Source organism: Phocoena sinus, chromosome 16, assembly GCF_008692025.1.
Source record: "Phocoena sinus isolate mPhoSin1 chromosome 16, mPhoSin1.pri, whole genome shotgun sequence".
In the NCBI taxonomy this organism is placed as follows: domain Eukaryota; kingdom Metazoa; phylum Chordata; class Mammalia; order Artiodactyla; family Phocoenidae; genus Phocoena; species Phocoena sinus.
In genome coordinates, this window is record NC_045778.1 from 65,777,039 (window position 1) to 65,797,731 (window position 20,693).

Genomic DNA, 20,693 nt, shown 5'->3' on the forward strand with positions numbered 1-20,693 from the left:
TATAGAATGGTAACTTCAAGTGGGGTGTCACCGAGATTGAGTATTGGAAAGACAGTAGTACTGAAAGTTTAAATGAAAGAAAAAGAAGGGACAAATCAGTGGTGTCCTGATTTTGCTGTTGCATTTCTAGTTGTCTAACTTGTTTCTATTTGATACTTTTTGAGTAGGATATTGAGCGCCAAGTTAGAGAACTGAAAACAAAAATTTCAGCTATGAAAGAAGAAAAGGAGCAGCTCAGTGCTGAAAGACAAGAACAAATTAAGCAGAGGACTAAGTTGGAGCTTAAAGCCAAGGATTTGCAAGATGAATTGGCAGGCAATAGTGAACAGAGGGTGAGTTAAAGTGCTAAAAATGAAAGATATAAATGTTCAGGTGAGTGGGAACTGCAGAGGACAGTCCTTTCTGTGGCACGGGTGCTTGAATTTTTGTAAAAGATTTGGCACATTAAAATAATTTGCATTCAAGTTGCAACTGAGTACTATCTTTGTTACTTATATTTAAAAGTTAGTTTTGTGTTGCAGGATCAGTTTAAAAATTAATTTTGTGTTGCGTGATCAGTCTCATGCATTTTTTTCATGAGAAAATATTTTATGCTAGACTTATAAATTAAACAACAGTTTTTAAACAGATTGCATTTTTACTTATCTTCATTTACAGAAACGCTTATTAAAAGAAAGGCAGAAGCTGCTTGAAAAAATAGAAGAAAAGCAGAAAGAACTGGCAGAAACAGAACCTAAATTCAACAGTGTAAAAGAAAAAGAAGAGCGAGGAATTGCTAGGTCTGGGATTTTTTTTCACCAACAATTCTAATTTTCTACATTGTTCCTCTATAGAACCTTATTAAATAGTTATGGGTTAAGAAGGTATAGTAAATAAGGGCAAAAGTTAAATGTCCATTTCAAAGTAATAGGCAGTGTCGGCCAAGCATTATTGTATGCTTATTGCCTATTCAAAAGCCCTAGGAGATCCACAGTATCACCACTGTAAATTTGACAAACTTGAGGCTCTGGGGGTGTTCAATAACTTGCCCAAGATAACATAGCTAAATGTTGGGCATTTAAAAACATGCATGATGATTGTTCTTTTTTTACCCAAATTGTATCCTGCTGTGTGTTCATTCTCCCACTTTATGTCGTTTTAACATCTAGACATTTTAATATCTATCCGTAGATTTGGACTTGCCAACGTTTGCTGATTTCACAATTTAGTACATTATTATGTTTTTATGCCACTTATGTTCATTTTAATGAATTGCCTGTTGATATCTTGTGTCCATTTTTTTCTGATTTTTTTTTGTCAGCTTTTTAAAATAATTTATTTTATCCTACTTATTTTTGGCTATGTTGCGTCTTTGTTGCTCTGCACGGGCTTTCTCTAGTTGTGGCGAGTGGGGGCTACTCTTCGTTGCAGTGCGCGGGCTTCTCATTGCGGTGGCTTCTTTTGTTGTGGAGCACGGGCTCTAGGCGCGCGGGCTCAGTAGTTGTGGCTCATGGGCTCTAGAGCACAGGCTCACTAGTTCTGGTGCATGGGCTTAGTTGCTCTGTGGCATGTGGGATCTTCCCAGACCAGAGCTCGAACCCGTGTCCCCTGCATTGGCAGGCGGATTCTTAACCACTGTGCCACCAGGGAAGCCCCTTTTTTCTGATTTTTTTTCTTACGTTTTATAGGGTTGTTTTATGTTATCTGGGCATTAATATTTGTTCTGTATGTTGTAAGTGTTTTCTCTTGCCTTTTAATCTTTATAGTGTCTTTTATTTTAAGGAGTTGAAAATGTTCAAATAGTTAAATATAGTTGGAGCATTTTTGAAAATTCCTGAGATATGGGGTACTAGATTTGTGTAGGTTTACTGATTAACCCAGACCTGGAATGACCTTAAATCCTTAGGGGATGGGCTGTTTTACCTGACTGTAACTGTGATTTTGCAGTTAAATTAATGTTATATAGAACTAGTCCCAGGAGCTCCATTAGATAACAGTTGCTTTTTATACTTAATTCCTTCTTTTTTTTTTTTTTTTCTTTTTTTACCACACCATGCGGCTTGTGGGATCTTAATTCCCAGACCAGGTATCAAACCCAGGCCCTCAGCAGTGAGAGAGCAAAGTCCTAACCACTGGATTGCCAGGGAATTCCCTTTAATTCCTTCTTTTATGGAATTATAGAAATGGTTATTATCTCTGTGTACTCTTGAGGTATCTATTGCAATTAAACTTGGTTATTTCCTGTTGTCCTTTTCAAACCATTCTCTTCTATCTTGTGTAGATTGGCCCAAGCTACGCAGGAAAGAACGGATCTTTATGCAAAGCAGGGTCGAGGAAGCCAGTTTACATCAAAAGAAGAAAGGGATAAGTGGATTAAAAAGGAACTCAAGTCTTTAGATCAGGCTATTAATGACAAGAAAAGACAGATTGCTGCTATACATAAGGATTTGGAGGACACTGAGGCAAATAAAGAGAAAAATCTGGAGCAGTATAATGTAAGAACTTTCATAGCTGCTTTGTGAAATCTTTCAGAAGAGTGTGAACATGTGCAGTTTCATCTATTTCTTTAAGTTTTATTTGTAAATGGTTTATCTTAAAATATACAAGACCAGATACTTAATTAGGCAAGACCAGCACAATTTAATATGATACATATGGTAGTTCTCTTTTTCGAAGAAGAGTTCTTACATGTCAGTGAGTGTCCGTATAGATTGAATGTATTTTAAAATATATTTTTATGACTTGGTAATATGTACCTGAACTCTACCCTTAACTAAAACATGACTTTATAGTAACTTAAAATTTTTCCATTTTTATATTCTAATGTAATTTTCTGTCAATGTAATAACTTACTGCAGAATGTATATATATTTTGTTAAAGCATTGGTGATTTTATAACTTTTTGTTTCTATTTTCTATTTTATAACATTTTCATTTACTATGCATGTTTAGTTAGCATTTTCTTAAAATGAAGTAGAAGATAAAATCATTACTTTCAGAACAAGAAAGATCTTACATTATTTAAAATTAGAAAGGGAGAAAAATTCTTTAAGTGATATGTGTGGATATATATAGATGATTGGAAGTGATGAGAAGGGAGTGTGTAGGACAGGTGTAGGGTGAGGAGAATATATATATACATGCCCAGAAGGAACCTTCTTACCCCATGAGATCTGTACCAGTTGGTATGGTTGGTTTATCAAAAAAAGCCACTAAAAGCATAAAATCTTAAATGTGTATACTTATGTATAATATTTATATGTATTTTTTACACATATATAAATGTACCTATTTATAAGTATTTAATTTTAAATAGATAAATATATGCATATGTACCAATCTTTATTTTTCAGACTTTTTTTTTAAGAGTAGCTTTGGGTTCACAGCAAAATTGAGAGGAAGGTATAGAGATTTCTTATATGCCCCCGCCCCCACACATGTATAGCCTCCTTATCAACCTCCTCCAGCAGAGTGTGTACCAGTCTTTTGATGTAGAGCCCAAGGTATTTCTTATGAATATGAGTAGTGATTGGAGTTCCTAGGGGACTTTCATGTTATGAACCACACATGTAAATACAGTTCTCCTTGAAGTTGGATGAGAACAGAATTCGGGTTTCAGTATAAGATCATATATCGCATTTAGTTGTCATGTTTCTGTTATCTCCTTTAATCTGGATCAGTTCCTCAGTCTTTCTGACTTTGCGACTTGACATTTTGAATTACTGATATAAAGTGCACAGAATCTATTAACTTATGTATTATATATTAAATAATTATTTTCCCTAGTCTTTTAGAGTTGATTTGCCCATTTAATCCAATTTTTAGTGACTCACCTTTGAGTTTGTCCAAAACTAAATCAATTTTTTTAAAGAAACAACTCTTCCTTGTACTCATATCATCAGTTTATCTAATATTTAATGTAATCAGTTACCCCAAAACAAAAACATAGTAGAAAGCAAACAGAACTGACTCTGTAACCATAAACAACTCAACTGGTAGGAAAAGTGACCAGGAGTAATAGACAGCCTACTGGCCTTGAGAGTCCAGCGTACTTTGGGCTTTGTTCAGGATATTTTACGGAGGGAATGGAAAACACAGGTTGATTGAGGTAGTCAGTTATTGGGAATTTGTTAGTATAGTTTCAGCTGCGATAGCTACAGTCCTGTCTTGAAATAAAGAAAAGGCATTTTGTCTTGAGTTCATGGAAATATCGACCTCAACAGATGCCCTTTTGAAAAAGTTTAGTGATAAACCAAGATTTTCCAGTGAGAGGTTTTATTCATTCTTTCTCAAGCTTGAAGTTATTTTTCAGTATTTCGGCCACACTTAAGTGTATCAAAATGACCACTTGTGAGGGTGAACTCTGTGCTTTATAATGGGTAGAGATGATTTTACAGTGCTAATTAATTGTACAAAACAACCTTTTTGCTTCTTAGTCTGTTCCTACATCTCTTATGTTCTAGTGTATGTTTAGAGGGGGAAGTATGAAAAGTATACACTGCAGTGTTTTGAGAATTTATTAATGTATTCTTTCTTTTAAAATTCTAGGGTGTGTATTATAGAAGTAGTAAGGACATTAATGAACAAATTAATTGTTTTGATATATGTGTATGCCTGTTAAACCATCACCACAATTAATATAACAAGCCTGTTCATCACCCCAAAATGTTTCCCATATCCCTTAGTAATTCCTCCCTCCCTCCTTTCCTGTCCTCCCCCTCCATCCCCTGGTAACAACTGATCTGCTTTCTGTCCCTATGGATTCGTTTGTATGGAATTGGATTTTAAATTTGAATTATTTTTATTTCCATAGAAACTGGATCAGGATCTTAATGAAGTCAAAGCTCGAGTTGAAGAACTGGACAGAAAATACTATGAAGTAAAAAATAAGAAAGATGAATTACAAAGTGAAAGAAAGTTAGTATAGCCTAAAATTTGTCTTAATATTTTTGAGTAATGTAATTACTGGCTGTTAAACAGTCTTTAAGTTATAAATTAACTATTGAAGTTTAATTTCAGTATTTATTCAAATTTGTATGCTATTAGAATATTAATATTTTTAGAATTAAAGACAGTCTAATTTTTATTGATTAGTTACTTGTGGAGAGAGGAGAATGCAGAACAGCAAGCACTTGCTGCTAAAAGAGAAGATCTTGAAAAGAAACAGCAACTTCTTAGAGCTGCAACAGGAAAGGTGGGCAGGTTCTTTCATTACCTCAGTTTGCATTGTCAGTTATTATTGCACAAGAATTTATTAGCTTTCAAGAGTAGAGGGCAAATTACTTGTCTTATAAATACAAAAGAATGGGTATCATTTAAGCACCCATGCTATTAAAGATAGCACTTTTGATTTTTAGATGGCGAGTCCATTTTTAATGTTGCTGTCATAGAACAGAATCCATGATATAAAGTATTGCACATAGTTGGCATATTTCAAGGGAGTGACCTGTTTTTGGAGAGAGTGTTTAATCTCTGGTATATTTTTTATTTTTTTATTTTTTTAAATTTTTATTGGAGTATAGTTGACTTACAATGTTGTGTTAGTTTCAGGTGTACAGCACAGTGAGTCAGTTATATATATATACATATATCCAGTCTTTTTTTAGATTCTTTTCACATATAGGCCATTACAGAGTATTGAGTAGAGTTCCCTGTGCTATACAGTATGTCCTTATTAGTTACCTATTTTATATATAATAGTGTGTATATGTCAATCCCATTCTCCCAATTTGGTATATTTTTTAATGTTTAGAGTAATGGGTTCATTTCTTACCAGCAGGAGTGCCATTGGCACTATTTTAATATTTTTCACTTCTAAACAGGCCATTTTAAATGGAATAGATAGTATAAACAAAGTGCTAGACCACTTCCGTCGAAAGGGAATAAACCAGCATGTTCAAAATGGCTATCATGGTATTGTGATGAATAACTTTGAATGTGAGCCTGCTTTTTACACGTGCGTGGAAGTCACTGCTGGAAATAGGTGAGATGTTTTTGCTTGATATTTTGAGTTTTTAAAGGAAAGAGGGAATAAGAGTAACCTAAGAAACAACTTTTTGTAGTTTTAATACAATATGTCTCCCATTATCGTCTATCCTTAGTTACTTAATTTTCTAATTAAAGATGTAGATGCTAAGTGTTTGTTCCTAATTGTAGAAGCTAGAAATTTCCCTTTTTTGTACTTCCTCTCCCTTCGTTGAAATTTTCTAAGTAGCCCTCCCCATACAAACTGGATTGCATAGAAAAAAAATGAATTGTTTGCTTAAATGTTTATAGCACTTCAGATGTATCTGTTCTCTTTACATGTAGGTTGTTTTATCACATTGTTGATTCAGATGAAGTCAGCACGAAGATTTTGATGGAGTTTAATAAAATGAACCTACCTGGAGAGGTTACTTTTCTGCCTCTTAACAAATTAGATGTAAGGGATACTGCCTATCCTGAAACCAATGTGAGTTGATGTGTGTTAAGGTCTGTCTTCCTTTCAATACGTTTTTTCTTGTGTTTAGCACATCCTAGTGCACAGGCACTGTACATTGGGTTTCACGTGGTCTGTGAGATAAACATTCCTGTCTTACCGAAGAGCATAGTGCTGGATGAGGAAAGGAAGGGAGACAGAGGTCACAGCCAAGACATAAAACAAACCATTGCAAAATGTGCAAAGTGTTACAATATTGGGTTGGCCAAAAAGTTCATTTGGGTTTTTCCTTAAGATATTACGGAAGAACCCCAACGAACTTTTTGGCCAAACCATACATAAGCACAGGATACTTTGAGAGTGTATCTCAGGGAGACAAAATTAAGATTAAGTAGCTGGAGAAGAATTCCCTGAGGAACTATCATTTAAAGTAAATATTTTAAAGTTTTCTGAATGTACTTTTTTTAAATGGCTTATAAATTAGAGTAAAAATACCTAGCAAGATGACAGGCTCTGAAAGCATACTGTTGCTTTTGTTATTAGCTGGTATATTTTTAAACATTAAAAATGTTCCCTAGACATCATTCTTGAAAAAAATGTAATTGCTTTGAGGTGTTTGGCTTCAGAATATTGATGGTAGTAGCAACTATTTCACTATTTTTTAAGGTTAAAGCTAAAACCCTATGAGAATGATCTACAATTTTAGAGGAACAGTGAGAATCTTATAAGCCATTTTAGTGGTTAGCTTTTTCTTCTTTTAAATCTACGAATTATCTGTGAAGTTTTGGGGAGGAGAAATTGAGTCATAAATGTGATGTGTGAATGAAGCAAGACACAAAAGAATGCATGTAAGTATGGTTCCCTTTACACTACCTGAACAAAATAAGCTTAGATGATATAACTAGAAGTGCAAGGAAGTAGTGACCACAAAAGTTATATTGGGTTGGCCAAGAAGTTCGTTTGGGTTTTTCCTAACAGGTTATGGAAAAACCCGAATGAACTTTTAATAGTGTCATCCCCAGCAGGTAACCATTGAAGGTAACCACTATGATTAGGAAAGGGTTACACTCATGGCTTCTGGGTGTCAGTAGTGTTTTGTTTCATGTCCTGCATGGTGGTTATATTGGTGTTTGCTTCATAATTTTTAATTTAAGCTTAACATATTATTGCATTTTTCTGTATGTAGGATGTATTTCTTTTTTTTTTTTTCTTTGCGGTACGCGGGCCTCCACTGCTGTGGCCTCTCCCGTTGTGGAGCATAGGCTCTGGACGCGCAGGCTCAGCGGCCATGGCTCACGGGCCTAGCCGCTCCGCGGCATGTGGGATCTTCCCAGACCAGGGCACGAACCCGTGTCCCCTGCATCGGCAGGCGGACTCTCAACCACTGCGCCACCAGGGAAGCCCGTATTTCTTAATTTAAAAATTCTAAATATTCTGTTGCCAGTTGAGAGAAAAAAGGGAGAATAAATTTTATCTGAAAAATGTTTTTTCTGAATATCTAACTTAGGTTATATATCTGTAGATAGAGAGAGATAAAATAAAATGAAAATATTTTGAGGAAATACTACTAGTTTACATTTGGCCATTCTATGTGACAGAGGCTATCCTAAGTGTTTCACATATATAACTTGCCTAGACTTAACAACTTTGTCAGGAAGGTACTGTTGTTATTGCAGTTTTATAGATGAAGTGACTATTACATAGAGAAGTTAAGCAACTTGTCCAGAGCACACATCTGAACAGCAGAACTGGGATTTGAACTTGAGCAGTCTGGCTCCAGAGCCACTGAGCTCTTTATCACTGTGCTCTAGTACTGAAAACCTGGATGATTTACATGAGCACAATTTCCAGTATATTTCAGTAGAATGATTTTTCTACCTTTTTCAGTATAAAAACCAACAGTTTTGAAATATAAAGGTATTTTGTTTGTATTTCAGGAAGATGTAATTCATGATTCTGCTAACACATTTTAATTAACTGTGTTTTGATCTCTTTGCTTGCTTGCAAAATATTCATTTTTAGGATGCTATTCCTATGATAAGTAAATTGAGGTACAATCCCAGATTTGACAAAGCTTTCAAACATGTGTTTGGAAAAACACTTATTTGTCGTAGTATGGAAGTTTCAACCCAGTTGGCCCGTGCTTTCACTATGGACTGCATTACCCTGGAAGGTTTGTAATAATAATTTTTAGCTTTGAACACATAAATTCCATTTTAGTTTTAAGAGTGTTTGAAAATTCATGTCCAGTTATTTCTCATTTTTAAAATAGTTGGTTTATTCAAGTCAGAATGTAAAAAGGGCCAACCTCTTTATATTTAGTTGATGTCTCTTAAGTATAATCATTTGATGTATAGTAGAGTTTCTTAACCTTTTTTGCACCATGGACTTCCTTTGGTTCTTTGGTGAAGCCTCTGGACCTGTTCTCAAAATGTTATATTTTATTCATTTATTTTTGGCCTCATTTGGGTCTTCGTTGCTGCGCACAGGCTTTCTGTAGTTGCTGTGAGCGGGGGCTACTCTGCGTTGCAGTGCACGTGCTTCTCATTGCGGTGGCTTCTCGTGTTGTGGAGCACGGGCTCTAGGCCCACAGGCTTCAGTAGTTGTGGCTCGCGGGTTTAGTTGCTCCGTGGCATGTGGGATCTTCCTGGACCAGGGCTCAAAGCCGTGTCCCCTGCATTGGCAGGCAGATTCTTAACAACTGCACCTCAAGGGAGTCCTCAAATTTTCTTAGTTGTCCAAAAATATTTTTCTATCCAGGATCCAATCAAGGATGCATTCGATGCCTTTTCTTTAGATTCTTTCAGTTTCAGTATAGGACAGGTCTCCCGTTTTCCTCCCACCCCAAGAAATTCACTTTCTCAAAGAAAGTCTTGTGTTCTGGATTATCTTACTGCTTTCTCTTCATTAGGTTTAGGTTAAGCATTCTTGGCATGAGTGATGTGTACTTCTTATTGCACTACACAATGTGTCCCACTGTTACTGATGCCAGATTTGACCACTAACAAATCTTGGTTGTAAAGATGCCTTATCCCCTTTGTAATTAATAAGTGATATGTGGGATTATCCTTTAAGAATACATGAATATCAGGTTCCCCCAAACTTCTTCACCAGTGGTTTAGCATCCTTTGGTGACCCTTGCTTGACTCAAGTTAATACATTGGGGATTTCTAAATGGTGGTTCTAAAATTCTGTGATTGCTTCTATATTTATTAGCTGTCACTCTTCTGTAAAGAGCCCCATCCTTTTTTCTCTTTTATGTATTGCTATGATTCATGGACTTCTTTTTTTAATTCAGTGTATTATCACATTGCCATCATCATTTTTGATTTTCAGATTTTCCCAGTTGTGGCTAGTGGGAATTTCAAGCTAGGTTCTGTGTCCTGTTGACATGTTCCTATTAGTCTTTAACACTTCTTTCCTTTCTGGCGGATGTTCAGGCTCACCTAGAAGGTATATTTTTTTAAATGCAAATGTTAATATTGTAAAGCAAAATTTTTTCCAGAGTGACTTAAACTCTTAACTTTTACATTCTTATTAAATGGGTAAAGCCTTTAGATTAGTCATTTGATTATTAATCAATTTATTATTGAATAAAGAAGTTATACAGAATTACTAATTTTCTTATATTTTGTTTATAGGTGACCAAGTTAGTCATCGGGGTGCTTTAACTGGAGGCTATTATGATACAAGGAAGTCTAGACTTGAATTACAAAAAGATGTTAGAAAAGCAGAAGAAGAACTAGGTGAGCTTGAAGCAAAGCTCAATGAAAATCTGCGCAGAAATATTGAAAATATCTTTTTGTCTTGTGTTGCTGTAGAGAAATAACTGTTTTGGTTGGGAATATAGAATCTTTTGCATGTTAGATGTATTTTCTCATATGCCGTGGGGAAAAGTATCTCATGTGTTTGACTTTTATTTAAGCACAGGAGCTTATGTAGTATGTCTTTAAATTCTGAAGACAGGGAAAACTAAAAACTATTTTAACATCCTTTGCTTAGCTGTTAAATAGCTAGTAGCAATAAATCTACTTCTGAGAGAAAAGAACCTGAGGAATACAAAAATTTAAGGTTATGGAGGGAACTGAGGAGTATTTGTCAGACAGTTTTATAGGAGGAAAACCAGGATAGTATTTCAGTGGAAGAAGGGTGGACAGTATCAGGAATGCCACATACTACATAGAAGTTAAATACATAAAGGTTGAAAAATGTCCATTAGAGGTTATTATCTTGAGGCTCAGATTTAGTATTAGTGGAGGAAATGGCCATCAAAATGCAAGTCTTAGTAACCATAGTTCTCTTAGTTCTTTCAAATAAAAATGGTGTTCTGTGAAGGGTGACTAGTTCGATTCACAACCGTGAGACACTTGTGCACGTGCATCTTCTTAAAGCAACCATGGTATAAGGTAGAAGTGCTTTACGTGTATTTTGCATTGTGTCACACAATATTAAATACAGGTACTCAAGCAGCAAAAATAATTATTTTTACTGCTTCATTAGGATATTCTTTATTGGAACTGGCATTTTTTAAAATGTGAGTTTATAGCTTTTCTGTCATCAGTTGCAAGCAAAAGCACAAAGAAAAAGGTAAACAAACATCTTAGTTTTAACTTTGCAGGGGTCTGCATAGCATACTTTTGAGAACTGCCCAAATTTGGCAAGACGTGAGCACGAAGCATGGGGAAATACTAATAAAAAAGGTTTACAGTAGGCACCAACTACTTTCCTGTATTTGATAATCCAGCTAGATGGAGTTATTCTTTTACATCAGGCAAGGCCTCCTCTTCATATCTGACTCCCTTATATAGTGCTGTAAGCATAATAGATTATATAGTAAATATTTGTTAAATGAAAATATATATATGTATTATATTTCATTTAGCTTCCTTTAGGGCTTCCCAGGATTGTATTTATTATTTATTTTTTTGTATAGCAATTAGTAAAACAGTATGTGTGTTATTTTGAGAGAGAAGTGGGGTGAAATGTTTTAAGCTTCTTTTATGACTGAACACAGTGTAGTATTTAATTCAGCGTTGTTATGGTCCATAAATTTGTGGAAATAGCTTTATTTACGGATAAAGAAAAGGAAGGGGGATACACAATGTCTTGTTAACAGGCACCAAAGAGAATTTTCCTTAGCCTTGTATATGGATTAATAATGAAATTGATCAGCTGATGAACCAAATGCAGCAGATAGAGACTCAGCAAAGGAAATTTAAAGCATCTCGAGATAGCATATTATCAGAAATGAAGATGTTAAAAGAGAAGAGGCAGCAGTCAGAGAAAACCTTTATGCCCAAGGTTCGTTAAGTATGCTTTTTTTAATAGATTTGTTTTAATTATAAAGATTTGGGGTGGACCATATATTATACAACTTATATAACATATACATTCTGTTTCATTTTCATTTAGGCCCATACTTTTGGGAATCTACATGTATCTTTATCACACTTTTACCCATGAGTACCCAGAGTCTCCTTTTGTAGGCCTCATTCAGACTTTCCAGCTTCATTAAACAAATAGGCATTTTGAGCTGTGGCATAATAGCACTGCCTGATAGTAGTCAGCCAGTATCCATTTTTGTCTATAAAGTACTATTTATGGATTTATTTGATTGCATTCTGTCCAGATTGTGCTAAAATGAGTAGAAAGTAAACTATTACTGCTATTACAAATGATAATACACATTGGTGTCATAAACATGAAGTAGTTTTGACAAAAAACTATTCATTTTGTACATCAATAGTACTAAAACAACAAAGTTTAGAATATATATATATACACCCACAATTATACCACCCTAACATTCTAGCAACTTCATTTTATAGTTTGACCATGGAATATGTGTTACACCCTGCAAATACTGCATCATAAATATTTTTCTTGTTGCTACATAGTTCTAATTATCAAATATAATGGATATCTAATATTTAATTGAGTTAATATTACTTAGCTCACTTTAATATCAAATTTAGATAGTTGCCAATTTTTCACTATTGTAAGTGATACACTGACTAGTACGTTTATTAATAAATGGATAATCTGTCATATAGCAACGTAGCTTACAAAGTTTGGAGGCAAGTTTGCATGCTATGGAGTCCACCAGAGAATCGCTGAAAGCAGAACTTGGAACTGATTTGCTTTCTCAACTTAGTCTGGAAGATCAGAAGAGAGTAGATGCACTGAATGATGAAATTCGTCAACTTCAGCAGGCAAGTAGAGTTGACAGGAAAAAATTTTTTGTTGACAATTGGCTGTTGTGAAAAGTGTCTTTCTGGCCAATAAAGGAATGTGAAAGAGATTATTGAGAAAATATAAGACTTATTAGACTTCTAATATCCATTAAAGTAAATGAGGTTTTAATAAGTTTTTCCAAACCATATGTTAGGATTGTGTAAGAAATCTTTATTTTCTTTCATCTTACTTAATGCCCATTTGTCATTGGTAAGATGGAGCTTGTTAGCTTTGCTGTATTTATTGACCTGACCACCTTTACATATTTAATAATATTGTCTTGATTAAACATTTTAACAACATTTGATTTTTAAATACAGAGATGTAAGCAATTAATACTAAGTTCAAAAAACGAAAAGCAGGAGAAGAAAAAATATTTTTGGTAGCATGCCTTATAAAAAGAACCAGGCACAGAAACAGCATTCTGAATAGATAAGAGGGAAAATGAAGAAAATATAGGGCTTTTTTTTTTTTTTTTAATTTAGGGCTTTTTGGAAAGGTGTAAAATTATTTCAGCTCATTTGAACAAAAATAATGGAGAAAACAACAGATTGATAGCATTCCTGTATGTGAAATGTGCATGGCTGTGTAGACAAAGAATTTTGTTTTTTCTTCTAGGAAAACAGACAGTTGCTAAATGAAAGAATTAAGTTAGAAGGTATTATTACTCGAGTAGAGACTTACCTCAACGAGAATTTAAGAAAGCGCTTGGACCAAGTAGAACAGGTATGTTCTTTTTCTAGGGTTCCTTGACAAGCATAACCTTTTGATAATGCTTATATGAGAGACTCTGATTTAGAGTATGGGCTCTGGGGACAGAAAGCCTAGCAGTCTGACCACCTGCCCTGGCTTGGAGTTCTAGCACTGCCACCTAGTGTACAGTACTGGGCAAGTCATTTAATATTTCTAAGCTCCAGTTTCCTCTTGTGTAAAGTAAGCATAGCAGTAGTACCCGTTTTGTATGATTATCTAGCACATTCTAGGTAGTAAATATTAGTTATGAATATTTTCTCATCAGTAGTCAGATGCTAAGAAGTTTTCTAGTAATTTTTTCCCCTTTAATGGATACATTAAGTATTTACAATTATTTTAAATATGTTTTTTGGTTTTCTTAAGTGTTTATTCAGACATATCAACAGCTATATAAACAGCAGTTATAACATTTTAAAACTAACAAAATTCATATTTTTGTGGTTTAATGTTCTTAAGTTCCTTTTGTGTTATAGGAACTCAATGAACTGAGAGAGACAGAAGGGGGTACTGTTCTCACTGCTACAACCTCAGAACTTGAAGCCATCAATAAAAGAGTAAAAGATACCATGGCACGATCAGAAGGTGAATTTTTATTTAGTAAAAATAGTTTTGGTATTTAGTTAAATTTAGCTTATTGGTTTTATAGGATTGTTTACTACAAAATGAAATATCCAAATAGGCAAAAGCATGTACCAATATTTTTATGTGTTTTCCATCATCATAAACAGTTTATAGTGAACAGAGTTTAGGGTGTTGATTATAAATAATAACCTTTGTTTTGTTGAAATGTTTGTGACAATTTTATGAGAGACCATAACATTACTAGTTTCATTGACAAAAGTATGAAACAGCTGAATCAAGTTACTTATCACTAGTTGCTGAGAAGAAAACTATTTTAGGTTTTTAATAAACATTAAATGTAAACTGTATGTCTTGACTCATGTACACTCCCAATTTTGTTCTGAAGTTTTTCATAAGTTTTCACAGTAAAATTTAAACCAAAAAAAAAAAAAAAAATTTAAACCTATTTATTTTGATAGATTTGACCTTGAAAATCTTTGGTCAGCTAACACTCTGGCTTTAAAACAGGTGTTTTGGGGAAATCCCTGGCGGTCCAGTGGTTAGGACTCTATGCTTTCACTGCTGAGGGCCTGGGTTCAATCCCTGGTCATGGAACTAAGATTCCTCAAGCCACGCAGCTTGGTCAAAACAATAATAAAATAGGTGTTATGGCCTAATTTGGTTTTCCCCCCATTTTAGATTTGGACAATTCCATTGATAAAACAGAAGCTGGAATTAAGGAGTTGCAGAAAAGTATGGAGCGCTGGAAAAATATGGAAAAAGAACACATGGATGCTATAAATCATGACACTAAAGAACTAGAAAAGATGACAAATCGACAAGGCATGCTACTGAAGAAGAAAGAAGAGTGTATGAAGAAAATTCGAGAACTTGGATCACTTCCCCAGGAAGCATTTGAAAAATACCAAACGCTGAGCCTCAAACAGGTAAATCAAATTGGTTTTAAATTTGAAATCTCATTGCAAATTTCCCTGTATGTGGATTTATTTATACATTTTTTCCCTCTTTATAGTTGTTTCGAAAACTTGAACAATGCAACACAGAATTGAAGAAGTACAGCCATGTTAACAAAAAAGCTTTAGATCAGTTTGTAAATTTCTCTGAGCAGAAAGAAAAGTTAATAAAGCGGCAAGAAGAGTTGGATAGGGGGTACAAATCAATCATGGAACTGATGAATGTACTTGAACTTCGAAAATATGAAGCTATTCAGTTGACTTTCAAACAGGTACGTTTCTATTTGTAGTAAATACACAAGCTAAAGTCTTCAGGTATTATTCAGTCTATTATTCAATTTGTAAAGATTTTTAAACTTTTTTTCCACTGATAATTGGATCTGAAACATGCAAACAAATCCAGTATATAGGTTGCAAATATAGTAACTGGAATGTTTTATACAGCTCTTAAAGGGGATCCAATCTGTTATTCTTGTTCTTAAGATTAAAAAAATAAAACTATTTTTGATTGCTTTTAAATTTTATCTTTTTTTAAAAAAATACATATTCCAGTTGACACCCTATCTATCTATCTGTCTATCTGTTTATTTTAAGGTATCCAAAAACTTCAGTGAAGTATTCCAAAAGTTGGTACCTGGTGGCAAAGCTACTTTGGTGATGAAGAAAGGAGATGTGGAAGGCAGTCAGTCTCAGGATGAAGGAGAAGGGAGTGGTGAAAGTGAGAGGGGCTCTGGGTCACAAAGCAGTGTTCCATCAGTTGACCAGTTCACTGGAGTTGGAATTAGGGTAAAATACCTTTACATTCAATTTTCCCCAGAGCATTATCATAGTAGAATTTGTAGACTATTTTGCGAATCTAAATTGGTACATTTTTACCCCTTTGAGATATAACTCATTAAATATTTTCTTAGGTGTCATTTACAGGAAAACAAGGTGAAATGAGAGAAATGCAACAGCTTTCAGGTGGACAGAAATCCTTGGTAGCTCTTGCTCTGATTTTTGCCATTCAGAAATGTGACCCAGCTCCTTTTTACTTGTTTGATGAGATTGACCAGGCTCTGGATGCTCAGCACAGAAAGGCTGTGTCAGGTACAGTTTTGGTTTCATAGTAACTTGCTAGAAATGATAGCTTACCTCTTTTTTTTTTTTTTAACTTTTTTTTTCCGTTCATCCCCACTCCACTAAATTCCCTCACTTTCTTTTTTTTTAAATTTATTTATTTATTTTTGGCTGCATTGGGTCTTTGTTGCTGCGCTCAGGCTTTCTTTAGTTGTGGCGAGCGGGGGCTACTCTTCGTTGCAGTACGTGGGCTTATCATTGAGGTGGGTTTGTTGCGGAGCATGAGCTCTAGGTCCGCAGGCTTCCGTAGTTGTGGCACGTGGGCAGCAGTAGTTGCGGCTCGCAGGCAGCAGTAGTTGTGGCTCGCGGGCTTAGTTGCTCCGTGGCATGTAGGATCTTCCCAGACCAGGGCTCAAATCCATGTCCCCTGCGTTGGCAGGCGTATTCTTAACCACTGTGCCACCAGGGAAGCCCCAATAGCTTACCTCTTTTATAGTATATTTCTTGTTGCCTGAGATATCCAGGGAGCCTGGACAGGGTATTAGTAAATAAAATAATTTCTCTTTGAACAAGTTTTCAAAAATCTAGTATTAGACTGCAAAGTTTAGTGCTGTGAGAAATAGATGTAATAATTGAAAATCCTCCTCCAGTTAAACCTTTATACAAATGTCTCTCCTTTAAACACTTTTTCTCAATGCTTGAATAGTCCCTGTCATAAACAATGTTGATGTGTTTAAATAATCTATATGTGATCTTTAGTAAGTTTATGCAAACAAATCCAGTATACAGGTTGGGGGTGTGGGTAGCAGGAAAAGGTTGCTTTTGGTTTTTTGTGTGAGAAAATTTACTTTGCTCTGACATTATTCCTAATGCTGTGTTAGAAGGTGTTGCTTCTTTATATTCTGTAACTAAGTTATTTGTGTTAAAGATTTATCCCTAGTTTAAGAAACAAGTTGATATTTTTTGTAGATGTATGCATGCAGGCAGTTTTAAGTTTTAGGTAAGAGTAAAAAGATAGTTGCTTTTTAAATTTTCATTTCAACTGAAAAAAGGGTTTTATTAGATTACTATTTCTTTTTACAGATATGATTATGGAACTTGCTGTACATGCTCAATTTATTACAACTACTTTTAGGCCTGAATTGCTTGAGTCAGCTGACAAATTCTATGGTGTAAAGTTCAGAAATAAGGTAATTTTTTTATATTAAGTTTAAGTTCATGTAGTATTCAATCCATTATAGTGTTGAATTCTTGTTTTATGTTACTTAAGTATGAAAGAAAATTTAGAAAGTTATTGAAAAAAACTTAAAATGCCTGTGAAGGTTATCAGTTTTTTTTGTAGCATTCATTGCATTGGTTTTATTTTTATTGGCATTAAGAGACACTATCTTCCTATCTATCTCTTTAGTGCTTATTTAATTCACAGTCTTAAACAGTTACATAAGTTCATTTATATTTGGTTAGACCACACAACTCTTCCTGGTGCTTTCAGCCGTAAGATTCTTTAAATTAGCAAAGTAATAAAAACTGAACAAAAATATGGTTCAAATATTTTTAAACTCATGCATTGAACAAACAGCATTGTAAATAAAGGTTTTATCAGTCAGTGTTTTAGAGTCATTTGACTTGTTATGTAAAATATTTAGGTGATTGGGTGTATTTTTAAAATATTACCCTATACAGGGGAACACTGATATATTTCTTTAAGATTTAACAGATTTTGTTTTTAACATTTATTCTTCAGGTTAGTCATATTGATGTGATCACAGCAGAGATGGCCAAAGACTTTGTAGAAGATGATACCACTCATGGTTAATTGGAAAATACTTCCCATTGGTTTGGAAGATGTGAATAGTAATATGATCCTCATACCCAGGAACTGTAAATTTAAACCTAAATATCTGGTCATTATTAATAGTTTTCAGACTTAGAGCATACATAGCCCTTTTATATTTCTGTCATTGTATTTTATAACATGCTCTGTAATGTTACATTTCTACTTATAGTTTAAGAATTTTTCCCACACAACCTTTTGTAAAGTGTCCTCCTATTTTAAATCTTTTAAAATGTGCTAAATAGTCTTTCCTAATTATTTTATCTGTTATATTGCCTCTTTTTTATAGCTTCAATTAAATAATTGGTTTTATGACTAACTTTGTGTTTTATGTGGCTTTTTATTTATGGTTCTATGATTAGAAACAAATTTTTCTTAAATATCTACCTTTTGTTTTGCTTAAGAAAAGGTCTGCCTTCACCTAAAAGAAGAATTTTTTTTTTTTTTTTTTTTTTGCGGTACGCAGGCCTCTCACTGTCGTGGCCTCTCCCGTTGCGGAGCACAGGCTCCGGACACGCAGGCTCAGAGGCCATGGCTCACGGGCCCAGCCGCTCCGTGGCATGTGGGATCTTCCCGGACCAGGGCACGAACCCGTGTCCCCTGCATTGGCAGGCAGACTCTCAACCACTGCGCCACAAGGGAAGCCCCTAAAAGAAGACTTTTAAAACACAGTTTAATATTCTGTTGAATTACAGCAGTGATTCCCAATCCTGGCTGCATTTCTAAATCCATAAGGGAGCTTTTAAAAATGTAACATTGCTGGGCTTCCCTGGTGGCGCAGTGGTCGAGAATCTGCCTGCCACTGCAGGGGACATGGGTTCGAGCCCTGGTCTGGGAAGATCCCACATGCCACAGAGCAACTAGGCCCATGAGCCACAACTACTGAGCCTGCGCATCTGGAGTGTGTGCTCCACAACAAGAGAGGTCGCGACAGTGAGAGGCCTGCACACTGCGATGAAGGGGCTTGCTGCAACTAGAGAAAGCCCTCGCACAGAAACGAAGACCCAACACAGCCAATAATTAATCAATTAATTTAAAAAAAAAAGTAACATTGCTGAAATCTTTCCCTAGACCACTTGAATCGAAATCTTTAAGGCATAGGGTCTTGTTCATTGTTAATTCTAAAGTTCTGCAAGGTGATTCTGACCCTCAGTGAGGGTTAGAACCCCTGCTTTAACTCAATGTAACAGTCCTTTAAAAAGTATTTTTAATTTAAAACGGCAGTGTGTTCAATAGAAGTTGGGGAGAGTATCCAAGAAATTGAGCTATAAAATTTCCTTGTTTTTCTGGATAAATAGTTTGGAAAACCTTGCTATTGAAACATTGGTCCTTTCCCAGATTAGAGCTTTGCTGCTTATTGTGTTTTAAAATTGCTTTATTGAGTTAATTCATACCGTAACATTCGCCCATCAGAATGGTGCAATTCAGTGCTTTTTAGTTTATTCACAGAATTGTGCAGCTATCTCTACAATCTAATTTTAGAACATTCTGTTACCCCAGAAGTAACACTGTACCCATTAGCAGTCACTCTACATCTCCCTCTCCCCTTATCATTTCTCTGGCAACCACAAATCTAATTTGTGTCTCATACTATGGATTTGCCTATTCTGGACATTTCATATAAATGGAATCATACAGTATGGGACCTTTTGTGACTGACTTCCTTTATTTAGCATGTTTTCAGGGTTCATTTATGTTGTAGCACATACCGGGACTTGATTCCTTTTTATTGCTGAATAATATCCCATTGTATGAATATACAATTTGACCCTTGAACAACATGGGTTTGAACTGCTCAGGTTCACTTATACTTGGGTTTTTTTCCGTATAGCACCTGTATTGTCATTTTATTGATCTTTAAGTATGAGGATGAAGATTGTGTTCATAATATGAGGAATCAAAAGATCTAGGGTTTGAGGCCTTATTCTATCCAAACTGTTTTAGCTTCCTGCCCTTGGGTGAGTAATTTATCAATTCCTTTGATTTTGAGGCAGAGATAACAGTACATGAATTTTCAACCCCAAAGGGGAGTCAGCACCACTAACCTATACGTTGTTCAAGGGTCAACTGTATACCATGGTTTGTTTATCCATTCATTAGTTGGACATTTGGGTTGTTTCTACCTTTTGGCTATTATAAATAATGCTATTTATGAACAAGTTTTTTGTGTGTGAATATGTTTTCATTTTTCTTGGGTATTTACCCTGGATTGGAATTGTTGGGTCATATGGTATGTTTAACATTTTGAGGAACTGCCAGACATTTCCAAAGGCTGCACCATTTTACATTTCCACCAGTAATATATGAGGGCTATGTTTTTTCCACATCCTCACCAATACTTATTTTTCTGTCTTTTTAGTATAGCCATTCTTATGTGAAGTAGTACCTCATTGTGGTTTAAATTTGCATTTTCCTAATGACTAATGATGTTAAGCATCTTTTTATTTGCTTACTGGTCATTTATATATTTTCTTCAGTGAGATGTCTATTCATATCTTTTGCCCATATTTAAATTCTGTTACTCGTGTTTTTATTATAGAATCATAGTTTGCATTATTATAGAATACTAATAACAGAAGTTAGAGTTCTTTATTCTGGATGCAAAAGACCCTTGTCAGGTGTGTGACTTGTAAATACCCCAGCCCTTGGATTGTCTTTTTACTTTCTTAATGGTATCTTTTGAAGCATAACATTTAAAAGAAATAAGCTCGTTTGTCCAGATTTCCTCCTAAGGACACCAGTCAGATTGGATTAGGGCCCACTCTCTCCAGCCTTATTGTAACTTGATCACCTCTTTAAAAGGTCCTATCTCCAAAACAGTAGTGATATTTGGAGGTAGTGGGTTTGGGACTTAAACATGTACATTTGGAGGGGGGGTACA

The 20,693-nt window shown here is 35.0% G+C and overlaps 1 protein-coding gene across 1 annotated transcript in view; it reads left to right on the forward strand.

The window, feature by feature from the left end:
• Nucleotides 1–18,131, forward strand: part of SMC3 (structural maintenance of chromosomes 3) — a 32,391-nt gene extending 14,260 nt beyond the window's left edge. The window contains exons 11-29 of the mRNA XM_032608827.1: nt 168–332; nt 658–779; nt 2,261–2,474; nt 4,793–4,896; nt 5,074–5,173; nt 5,802–5,962; nt 6,289–6,430; nt 8,420–8,570; nt 10,039–10,191; nt 11,547–11,698; nt 12,451–12,609; nt 13,250–13,357; nt 13,858–13,966; nt 14,645–14,892; nt 14,979–15,191; nt 15,514–15,705; nt 15,831–16,008; nt 17,062–17,168; nt 17,723–18,131. Coding sequence (XP_032464718.1) covers nt 168–332; nt 658–779; nt 2,261–2,474; nt 4,793–4,896; nt 5,074–5,173; nt 5,802–5,962; nt 6,289–6,430; nt 8,420–8,570; nt 10,039–10,191; nt 11,547–11,698; nt 12,451–12,609; nt 13,250–13,357; nt 13,858–13,966; nt 14,645–14,892; nt 14,979–15,191; nt 15,514–15,705; nt 15,831–16,008; nt 17,062–17,168; nt 17,723–17,794 — 2,850 coding nt within the window. The 3' untranslated portion in view covers nt 17,795–18,131. The remainder of the gene's footprint in view (nt 1–167; nt 333–657; nt 780–2,260; nt 2,475–4,792; nt 4,897–5,073; nt 5,174–5,801; nt 5,963–6,288; nt 6,431–8,419; nt 8,571–10,038; nt 10,192–11,546; nt 11,699–12,450; nt 12,610–13,249; nt 13,358–13,857; nt 13,967–14,644; nt 14,893–14,978; nt 15,192–15,513; nt 15,706–15,830; nt 16,009–17,061; nt 17,169–17,722) is intronic.
• Nucleotides 18,132–20,693: the final 2,562 nt, after the last annotated feature.